This window comes from Podarcis raffonei, chromosome 9 (assembly GCF_027172205.1).
Source record: "Podarcis raffonei isolate rPodRaf1 chromosome 9, rPodRaf1.pri, whole genome shotgun sequence".
NCBI classification, from domain to species: domain Eukaryota; kingdom Metazoa; phylum Chordata; class Lepidosauria; order Squamata; family Lacertidae; genus Podarcis; species Podarcis raffonei.
In genome coordinates, this window is record NC_070610.1 from 67,393,378 (window position 1) to 67,404,995 (window position 11,618).

The 11,618-nt window shown below is 47.7% G+C and overlaps 1 protein-coding gene across 1 annotated transcript in view; it reads left to right on the forward strand.

Annotated features, from left to right (window-relative positions):
• The window catches only part of HPSE (heparanase), a 30,574-nt gene extending 19,442 nt beyond the window's left edge, over positions 1 to 11,132 (forward strand). Inside the window, exons 9-12 of the mRNA XM_053404206.1 lie at positions 594 to 708; positions 6,608 to 6,726; positions 8,148 to 8,294; positions 10,412 to 11,132. Of these exons, the coding sequence (XP_053260181.1) occupies positions 594 to 708; positions 6,608 to 6,726; positions 8,148 to 8,294; positions 10,412 to 10,571 (541 nt within the window). The 3' untranslated portion in view covers positions 10,572 to 11,132. The remainder of the gene's footprint in view (positions 1 to 593; positions 709 to 6,607; positions 6,727 to 8,147; positions 8,295 to 10,411) is intronic.
• The last annotated feature ends 486 nt before the right edge of the window (positions 11,133 to 11,618 follow it).

An 11,618-nucleotide genomic window follows, 5' to 3' on the forward strand; every position in this document is an offset into this window, starting at 1 on the left:
CTCACTTTTTTCCTCCTAGAAAGTAAGGGGAAATGTCTGTGCGTGTTATGGAGCGAATGCCTGCGGGTGGCGGGCGGGATCTGCTGCAGTCGTGAGCAGAGGATCCATGGTTCCCCTTCCTTCCCTCCTCCGTGGTTACAAAGCATGGATCCGAATGGATCCTCAGGATTTTTGCATTGGGCTACTCCAAACTCACTGTCAGATCACATGTCTGTGGCCACAGCATGAACCACAAAAATCATATATCCACTATTTCGTTTAGAATATTTTTTTCTTGTTTTCCTCCTCTAAAAACTACGTGCGTGTTATGGTCTGGTGCGTGTTATAGAGCGAAAAATACGGTACTTCTTAAAGGTAATGGTTACAATGCTGCTAGAAAGAACACCTGCCTTTTCTGACCTTATAACTATTGAATGTATTTTTTTTTAAAAGCACCACTTCTTATGTTTGCATCAGCTCTTGTTTCTGCCTTGCACATAGAACAAAACATCACACCTCTTTAGTTAGAACAGATGCCACTCCCAATTCTTTTCAGGTTGCTTGAATTGAAGTTTTCTTTATTTCTTGCTCCCCCCCCTACTTTTGTTACACAGGTGGCTGGACAAACTTGGTCTGTCTGCCAAACTGGGCATTGACGTGGTGATGAGACAGGTTTTGTTTGGAGCAGGAAGCTATCATCTGGTGAACGCCAGCTTTGAGCCTTTGCCAGTACGTATACCTCTAATAATAAATATAATAATAATAATAATAATTTATTATTTATACCCCGCCCATCTGGCTGGGTTTCCCCAGCCACTCTGGGCGGCTTCCAACAGAATATTAAAATACAATAACCTATTAAACATTAAAAGCTTTCCTAAACAGGGCTGCCTTCAGCTGTCTTCTAAAAGTCTGGTACTTGTTGTTGTTCTCTTTGACATCTGGTGGGAGGGCGTTCCACAGGGCGGATGCCACTACGGAGAAGGCCCTCTGCCTGGTTCCCTGTAGCTTTGCTTCTCGCAATGAGGGAACCGCCAGAAGGCCCTCGTGCTGGACCTCAGTGTCCTGGCAGAACAATGGGGGTGGAGATGCTCCTTCAGGTATACTGGACCGAGGCCATTTAGGCCTTTAAAGGTCAGCACCAACAATGAACAGTGAATAAAACAATGAACAGGGTGGTGATACAATGAGTCCTGCAATCGACACAAGATAATACCACCATGGCAAGTGTCTGTAAACAAACGATAAGCGTCCATAAAAATGGCAAAAGTAGCTTCTTTCCCAAATAGGTTTTATCTTAAACAATAGCAAACACAGTAAATACGTTTGTAACAGTATGTAGACAGTATGTAAACGACTTAAAGCAGGGGCATATCTGTCCCCATCTGCATTTTTCCATCAGAAGAAGCATCCGTCAAGGAGGTTTAGCAAACTGGAGGACATCGTCCTCTTTCTACGCTCGTCCCTCTTTCTGTGCTTTAAGTTGTTTACATACAGTCTTCACTTGTATATTCTTTACTACAAAGCTCGATGACTAAGCTATTCAGCGACGAAACGTCGGATTACCAGAACAACGTCCAAGCACTGAATCACTGGTACAGTAGTACCTCGGGTTACATACGCTTCAGGTTACAGACTCTGCTAACCCAGAAATAGTACCTCGGATTAAGAACTTTGCTTCAGGATGAGAACAGAAATCGTGCTCTAGTGGCGCGGCAGCAGCAGGAGGCCCCATTAGCTAAAGTGGTGCTTCAGGTTAAAAAGAGTTTCAGGTTAAGAACGGACCTCCAGAACGAATTAAGTACGTAACCAGAGGTACCACTGTTTATCACAAGTAGACTCTTCATTACTGCATTTGCAGTTGTTCCAACATAAAATCTACCGTATTTTTTGCACCATAACACTCACTTTTTTCCTCCTAGAAAGTAAGGGGAAATGTCTGTGCGTGTTATGGAGGAAATGCCTACGGGTGGCATGCCTACAGATTTTCCTCCTCTAAAAACTACGTGCGTGTTATGGTCGGGTGCGTGTTATAGAGCGAAAAATACGGTATTTTGGAAAGGGAAGAAATGAGCACTGAACCACTGATATATTTATTACAAGTGAACTCTTTATCTACTGTTGTTTAAGATAAAACCTATTTGGGAAAGAAATTACTGTATATTTCTGTGTATAACACGCCCTCATGTATAAGATTTTATATATGGGGGTGGGATGGATGTTTGGGTGGGCTTGGGAATTCGTTAGATTTTGATGAATTTGTATTTTTTGCAGTTTTTATTTGTATTGTTTTATTGTTTTCTGGGTTGTTTTGTTTTTTGTTTTTATTGTTTTAAGGTTTTATTGTTTTAGGCTGCGAAAGAATAACATTAATTGCCATCAATGGAGGCTACTATGAGGCTTGGGATTGCTACCGTGGAGGGGCGAGGGAGGTATGGCGGTGGGGGCAGATGTTATAGGCGAAGGGGATCGAGATATGGATATGCTCGTACCCCTTCCAATCTGCGCCTCATCCCGAGGGACGAGGGTAGGGCGAGCAAGGATTACTCACCTCCGTCACTGGTGCTGTGCAATGCCAGGTCTATAGGCAACAAAACCGCCACCCTGCGAGATTTCTTTATCTCGCAGGGGGTCGACCTGGCTTGTGTGACGGAGACCTGGGTGCGCGAAGGGGCAACAGTTACCTTACGAGAGATGGCGCCTCCGGGTTTCTCCGTCCTCCACCAGTCACGGACCGTGGGCCGGGGGGGAGGGGTGGCATTATTAATCCGGGAAGATTGTCCTTTCAGGGCTCTACCATCACCATCGATCCCCGGCATTGAATGTGTTGGCCTAGTGTGGGGCTCCGAGGAGAGCTTGGCTGTCTGGCTGGTGTACCGGCCACCTAGCGCACCAGCAGCCACCCTGTCAGGCCTATTGGAGGCGGTGGCCGGCTGGGCCTTGGAGTTCCCTAACCTATTGGTATTGGGGGACTTCAACATCCATGCTGATGCCACTCCCTCCTCACAGGCTCTGGACCTGGTGTCTTCCATGGCGACACTAGGGCTCTCCCAGTTTGTTTCGGGCCCCACACATCAAGCAGGCCACACGCTGGATTTGATCTTTGGTGTAGGTATAGATGTGATCATGTCTCCTTCGATGAAGGTGCCATGGTCTGATCACTACGCTCTGAAAGCCAGGATTGACTTTCCACCCCCACCCTGCTTAGGTGCCGAGCCGATTTGGGCTCGCCCGCAGAGGCTGATGGACCCTGATAGATTCCGCCAAGCCTTGCGGGACCTTGCTCCCCCTGGCGACTCATTGATTGAGCTTGTTGAGGGCTGGAATATCCAGCTCCTGGCAGCCATCGATGAGATCGCACCGAAGCGCCCTCTGCGACCCCGCAGAAACCGGGCTCCCTGGTTTACCGAGGAGCTCCGGAAAATGAAGCGGGACCTCAGACGGCTAGAGCGAGTATGGCGGGGTGCCCGTGACGGAGCCTCAAGAACATCTTATAGGGCTTTTATGAAAACCTACGAGATGGCGGTGAAGGCTGCTAAGAAGTCTTACTTCTCGGCCTCCATTGCATCCGCTAGCTCTCGCCCGGCGCAATTATTTAGTATAATCAGGTCTTTAACGTCCCTTGAAGGACAGCCAAATTTAAATAACAATTTGACACACGGCTGCGAGGCATTTGCGAGCTTTTTTGCGGAGAAGGTCTTGTTGCTCCGCCATGACCTCCCTGCCAATTTGGATACAATAAAGGAACTGGAGGCCCCTCGACTGTCCTCGGGTCCAGTATTGGACCACTTTGACTGGATATCCCCAGCCGATGTGGACAGACTCCTCCGAGCTGGAAAGCCCACCACCTGTCCTCTTGACCCGTGCCCGTCTTGGCTGATTAGAGCGTGTCCAGACGAGGTGCGGGCCCTCCTGGGGGATATCATCAATTTGTCCCTTGGCACGGGGACATTCCCAGGGGAACTGAAGGAGGCAGTGGTGCGCCCGCTCTTAAAGAAAACATCATTGGATCCTTTAGATCTATCCAATTACCGCCCGGTTTCGAATCTTCCGTTCCTGGGTAAGGTGATTGAGAGAGCGGCTGCTGAACAGCTTGGTGGGTTTCTGGATGAAACATCGGCTCTGGATCCATTCCAGTCTGGCTTCCACGCTGGTCATGGGACCGAGACAGCTCTGGTTGCCCTAACAGATGATCTTCGTAGACAGCTGGATCGAGGCGGGTCGGGGCTGCTGATTCTTCTAGATCTGTCAGCAGCTTTTGACATGGTCGATCATGAACTTCTGGACCACCGCCTTGCCGACGTGGGGATCCAGGGCACAGTCCTTCAATGGCTGCGCTCGTTTCTCTCTGGTCGGGGACAGAGGGTGGCGCTTGGGGGGGAATTGTCATCGCGCCACTCCTTGGTGTGTGGAGTACCTCAGGGTGCGATACTCTCCCCAATGCTTTTCAACATCTTTATGCGCCCCCTCGCCCAGCTTGTCCGGAGTTTTGGGTTGGGTTGCCATCAGTATGCCGATGACACCCAACTCTATCTGTTGATGGATGGCCATCCTGACTCGGCCCCAGACACACTGACCAGATGTCTGGAAGCTGTGGCTGGATGGTTACGTGGGAGCCGGTTGAAGCTAAATCCTTCGAAGACAGAGGTCCTGTGGCTGGGACGGGACGATATGGGATTGGGGGGGCAACTCCCATCTCTTGCGGGGGCGCAGTTAGTGCCAGCACCGTCCGTTAAGAGTTTGGGTGTAATCTTCGACACCTCCCTTTCCATGGAGGCGCAGATTGCAGCTATAACAAAGGCGGCATTTTTCCATCTCCGCCAAGCTAAGCAGTTGGCTCCTTACCTCTCTCGCCCTGACCTAGCCACTGTGATTCACGCGACGGTCACCTCCAGACTGGATTATTGTAACTCGCTCTACGTGGGGCTGCCCTTAAGACTGACCCAGAAACTCCAGCGGGTGCAGAATGCTGCAGCGAGACTCCTTACGGGGTCTTCGCTGCGAGATCACATTCATCCGGTGCTATATCAACTGCACTGGCTCCCGGTGGAGTACAGGATCAGGTTTAAGGTGCTGGTTTTAACCTTTAAAGCCCTATACGGCCTAGGACCCTCGTACCTACGGGACCGCCTCTCCTGGTATGCCCCACAGAGAAACTTACGGTCTTCAAATAAAAACATCTTGAAGGTCCCAGGCCACAGAGAAGTTAGACTGGCCTCAACTAGAGCCAGGGCTTTTTCGGCTGTGGCTCCGACCTGGTGGAACACTCTGTCACAAGAGACTAGGGCCCTGCGGGACTTGACATCTTTCCGCAGGGCCTGCAAGACAGAGCTGTTCCGCCAGGCCTTTGGCCAGGGCACAGCCTGACTGCCTCCCTCGGCAATCTTCGCGGAGCTCTGGCCCAATGGTGGCCAGTGGCTTGAATTTAATTAATTTATAATGAATGATTTTAGAGTGTTGTTTGTGTTGTACTTTTGTATTGTTTTATTGTTGTTAGCCGCCCTGAGCCCAGCTTCGGCTGGGGAGGGCGGGATATAAATAAAATTTATTATTATTATTATTATTAAGACGCCCCCTATTTTGGAGGACTCCAAAAGTAAGAAAAAGGGGGGAGATTGCCCAGAGTTGCTGAGCTTTTTGGGGGAGGATTGCCCAGAGTTGGTGAGGGTTTTTTTGTGGGGGCGCGCCAGCAGAAGCCACCAATCGCCCGCCAAATTGCCACAGCAACAGCTAATCAGCACCAGCCCTTGCTGCAGCCACCAATAACACGCCCAATAGCCGCTGACAATCTCCGACTCGCGGCAGCAACCAATCCCACGTCCCCACATGCACTATCCATGTATAGTCATACCTCGGGTTAAATATGCTTCAGGTTGAACGTTTTCAGGTTACGCTCCGCAGCGACCCAGAAGTAACGGAATGCGTTACTTCCGGGTTTCGCCGCTCGCGCATGCGCAGACGCTCAAAATGACATCACGTGCATGCGCAGAAGCGGGGAAACGCGACGTGCAGTCGCGTGTTACGTTCTACTCAGGATGCGAACGGGGCTCCGTTCGCATCCAGAGGTACCACTGTATAAGACAACCCCAAATTTTTAACATCATTTTTTAAAAAAATAAACCCTCATCTGATGCACAGAAAAGTATGGGACTTTTGCCATTTTTATGGATGTTTATTGTTTGTTTACAGATAGTTGCCTTGGTGATACTATCTTATGTCGATAGCAATTCATATACCTCGGCAGAGGAAGCGGCAAAGGTGCAAGGAGGGAGTGGGTGGGTGGCAAGCAGCGACGGCAGGGTTGGGTGGGCATGGTGCATGCTAACACATATTTTGCTTCAAAAAAATAAAATAAAATAATCCCACTGATTATTACCATTATTATTTTTTCAATTTCTTAACTGTCTTTCACCATAAGCTCTCGAGGCAGTCAGGTCACGGCAATTTAAATTCAAATTTCAAAGCAGTTTAAAATAAATGATAGGAAGAGGAAAAGGATAAGGGTGAATTGCCTTCTGTGTTTTTGATTCCATCTCGCTCCTGCTTATCCACCAACTCTTTGCTGGTTACGTTTCTTTAACATGTTTTTGCTATGCATAAAAGCTGTCTTCTTTTCCCATGTAAACAGGATTATTGGCTTTCTCTGGTATACAAGAAACTAGTGGGTGCCAAAGTCCTGCACGTCAGCCTGTCGGGTGAAGACCCAAGGAGGCTTCGAGTGTATCTTCACTGTACAAATGAGCACCAGTAAGCATTCAGGCAAATGCCTAGTAGACTCTGAAGACCTTTTGGGAAAGTAACCCAGTATTGTACTTTCACTTAAGGGGAGAGACGGCTTGGAAAAGGTGCAAGGGCCCTGGTACACTAGCTCTGGTGCAGCAAAACACGCTAGTGCAATTGCACCAAAGAATTTGAAGCTTTGTACATGTCGAGTGTAGATAAAGAAAAGTGGGGCAGAATGAAAGGATGCATAGCTGTCAACTGTCCCTTATTTGGCGGGAAACTCCTTTATCCCAGCGCCATGTCCCGCTGCTGTCCCGGATTGATGATATCCCGTAAATTTCCCGGGTTTCAAAGGAAGCAGCTCCTCTCCCTCCCTCCCTGCCAGCCAGGGAGGAGGGAGGCTCCAACTGTGTTGCTTGGCTGTGTTGCTCACCCAATAAGGAGTCTAAGAACGACTGGGGGGTGGAGCCTGCATGCCTTGTGCCGATCAAATCGGCCGCGTTGCCTGGGGACTCGCCTTTGCTCAGCGCTTCCCAGCGGAGAGGGGATGGTGGTTTTCCTTGCTGCATCCCCTTTGCCGGGTTGCTGCGCTGTGAGAACCACCGCTTGAGGCTTCATTTGGCTGCTGGCTGGGCTTTCTGCCTTTGGCTCGGAGGACCTCAGAAGTTGAACATACCTGCGCTGGGAAAATCCCTTATTTTGGCTGCTGGTCCCTTATTTTCAAATCTGTAAATTGACAGCTATGAAGGATGGCAGTGAAGACACATAAACTCTCTCCCCCAAATTCCAAAAGGAGTTAGGAATCCTCGCTTTGCAAATGCCTTTCTAGGCTAGGATCCTGGTAATCCGCAGGGGCAATTTTTAGCAGATGCTAGCAAAACGCCTGTCACTATGGCAGGAAACGTGTGTGCAGCACAGCCCCACATATTGCTCACCCAGAGTGTCCCCATGGATGGAGAATGGAGTTTGCCCTGCCCTATGCATTTTGCTCCGAGTGTGGCACCTCCTAACCCAGGCCCTTGGCAGAGGCAGACTTTGTAATCTTTTGCAATACGGTGCCCTGTGCGAGGCCGAAATTGGGTGCCGTTGCCATTATAAGAGAAGAAGGGAGGTGTTCACAGTGAGTTCCTACACCTCTTTTTCTAGAAAAATGGCACTGGCTGGTTGTATTTATTGATTTGGGGTTTTCTTTCCCCTTCAGACTTCTGCAGAGATTTCTGTGCTTAAAATACTGCAGTTGTGCATTTCCTCTGATAACGTTTGAGACCTGCAGGTTATAGGACGGCACACAAATTAAACAAACAAACAACAACTTTTGCACTTCACCAGGAGGAAACCCTCATGTCAAACAGAATGCCCTTATTTTCATCTGAGGAATGTTGGAGTGTATACTATATATTATCTAGTATATCCTTTTAACAGGCTGCTTCATGTTTTCCTTCCAGCCCGAAGTACAGAGAAGGGGATATCACCTTATTTGCCTTGAACCTCTATAACAGCACAAAACACTTGCAGTTACCTTCTTCCTTCTCCAGCAGGCAAATAGATGAATATCTTTTACTGCCTCACGGAGAAGACAGCATACTTTCCAAGTAAGCAATTCCAACTTTTCTTGCCTTTCTAAATATTATTTGTTTAATATGAGCTTTAAAAACTTGGGATTTTCAGAGGAGACCTTTTTCATTCCCTTTCAAATGTTGTTCGGGTTAGGGTTAGGGTGTTAGCAATTTCTTTTAACCCCCTGTACCCGACTCTTTGATTTGTAGATACTGGACAAATGAGGTACCTCGATTGGGAAACTTTTGTTAGGCTGTGTCCACATAATACAGAGGTCAGCAACCTTTTTCAGCCGTGGGCCGGTCCACTGTCCCTCAGACCATGTGGTGGGCCGGACTATATTTTGAAGGGGGGAAAAATGAATGAATTCCTATTTGGAATGAATTCCAAATAACCCAGAGATGCATTTTAAATAAAAGCACACATTCTACTCATGTAAAAACACCAGGCAGGCCCCACAAATAACCCAGAGATGCATTTTAAATAAAAGGACACATTCTACTCATGCAAAAACACACTGATTCCCGGACTGTCCGCCGGCCGGATTGAGAAGGCAATTGGGCCACATCCAGCCCCCCGGGCCTTAGTTTGCCTACCCCTGGCATAATACCTTTGAAGCACACACACGCTTCAAAGAATGCTGGGAACTGTAGCTTGCCTCTCACAAAGTTATAGTTCCCAGCAGCCCTTAACACACCACAGGACCCAGAATTCTTTGAGGGAGAGGAAATGTCCTTCAAATGTGCTTTAAAGCTATAGTGTGTACACAGCCAGAGTTTCCTGAAGCAATCATTCCAAGAAGCTCAAGGCGATGCTTATGGCTCTTCCCACCCCCCACAACACCTGCGCAGGTGAAATGAAAAGAGGCATAGACTGGCTCACACAGTAACCTTCACCGTGCCTGAGTAATTGGGGCTTTGAATACATCTCACAGTCTGCCAGGCTAACCAATCTAAGTGTTATGTAACATCATTTTGCACAGCAATTACTTCGCACTGCATTCTGTAACCACACATTAACAAAGCGCTTCAACCAGTCATGTGTTCACAGTCCACATTTCTGACTTTTAGTCTCAGGGCTATGGGTTCGAGCCCCACATTCAGGAAAAGATTCCTGCATCGCAGAGGGTTGGACTAGATGACCCTCAGGGTCCCTTCTCTACAACTCTACAATTCTGTGATTCTAGGACATTCACAGCCCTTAATCTTCAGCTTGAAAATGACTTCTATTTCTTGAAACAGTGTTCAAGATTTGACAAAAGATTGTCATTCCTGTTCATTGTTAATGCAATAAACTTATTATTATTTTGTTCTTAGAAACTACAGGATCAGGATTACATTTTTAGGTTTCGGGTCCCAACTACTAAGGAAACCCTTTCTGCCTTAAAAGCATTGCAGCTAGGAAGGAAGTCAAGTGACTTCTCAGAAATTGTGTCTCAGCTCAAAAACTGGGAAGCCAGTTCCCAAGAATTCTGCCCACATTTCTTCCTGATCCATATGGAGATTTCCTCAATTTATGATAATGATCTGTCCCTCTATGAACTCGTAAGTGAAGCTGCATCCTGTAACCTTGTGTGCTCCAGTTCCCTGATCAGGTCCAACTTTCAGCTGGCCAGGAATGACAGCCAGACAGTGTCTGCCAAACTTATTTTTAGCATTCAGATCCACTTTTCTGGAAACACGTGGGTTTTTCCTTTTCTTGAAGAGAGCATTCAGCTTGAACAGTGAGGATGTTTCCATGCAGAAGGCTTGCTTTACATGGTGTTACATGTGCACTATGAACTTACGTTGGCCGGAAAGCTTATTCACGTTATAAATGCTTCTCTTGTGCATTAAAAACAAGCACACAGACAAAGAGCATGTGAGGGTTCAAAAGGGATTGAAGCTCTTTGTGTAACACACACGCAGAAAGGCAACCTAACGCTCTGAAATATACATAGATGGTAGAATTCCCTGTTATTTAAAGCCGTTCTCATGAAATAATTAAAAAATACATTTTAAAACTGCATCAGTTAGAGATACCATTTTGTATCACAGAATTGTCTTTGTTTTAAAATGGTCTCTTGAAAACAAATGCAACAAAACCTTAACCAGGTTTATTGTCTGAGGAGGGCAGATTTTGTGTCTAAAATATACATTCTTTCCTCTCGCAGATCCGTGCAGCTGAATGGTCATGTCTTAAAAATGTTGGATGATGAAATATTGCCCACTCTCAGGGAAAAGCCTCTCAGTCCAGGAAGCCGCCTAGCAATTCCAGCTTTTTCATATGGATTCTATGTAATAAGGAATGCCAAGGTGAGGGCTTGCATCTAGCAACTTAGCTCACGTTCCCAAAATCGAGTTGGTGGCCAACATCGTGTCAAGACATTCAGCTGCTCCAGATATTTTGGTGGCAGAAACAAAGCAAGTCAAGAGTGAAGGGGAATATCCCTCCATGCCGCCCCCCCCCCCCGTTTTTATTTCAACTTTCCACCTGTAACATTTACCTAAGAACTTTGTTTCAGCCACTGTTTCCCCAAGAACGAAAGCTCTGCTTAAGGAGGGATTCCAGTTAGAGATGCAAAGAGGATGGATGTCAGCAAATTGCGAAATTAGTGGTGTAGGTTCTCAGCGACGTCTACATTGGCTTGGTCATGTACACAGAATAGAAGATGGCAGGATGGTGCTGCACAGGGAGCTGGCTTCAGGCACTAGGTCTGTTGGCAGCCCAACTCTGTGTCACAAAGATGTCTGCAAACATGGCACGAAAGCTGGCAACATCAACCCCACCGTGTGGGAATACTTTGCAGGCAATCGCAGTGCCTGGAGACAGACAGTCAGGTTGTGCATCCATAGCAGTGGTCAGAGAAGGAATGACCTCTGGGAGGCGTGATGAAGAAGAAGAAGAAGAAGAAGAAGAAGAAGAAGAAGAAGAGGAGGAGGAGGAGGAGGAGGAGGAGGAGGAGTAGTTTGGACTTGATATCCCGCCTTTCACTCCCTTAAGGAGTCTCAAAGCAGCTAACAATCTCCTTTCCCTTCCTCCCCCACAACAAACACTCTGTGAGGTGAGTGGGGCTGAGAGACTTCAAAGAAGTGTGACTAGCCCAAGGTCACCCAGCAGCTGCATGTGGAGGAGCGGGGAAGCGAACCCGGTTCACCAGATTACGAGTCCACCGCTCTTAACCACTTCGCCACACTGGCTCCCAGTAGAGAGACGCTATGGTGCACCTGCAGCAAGACAACCGGATGCCTTCATCTGCTCCACCTGCAATAAAAGACCATATCAGTCTTCACAGCCCTACCAAGTGCTGTAATTCTCCAACAGTTTGACTTTCTTCCCAAAGGTGAGACTCTTCCATTATCTCCAGAGGCAGACGGATG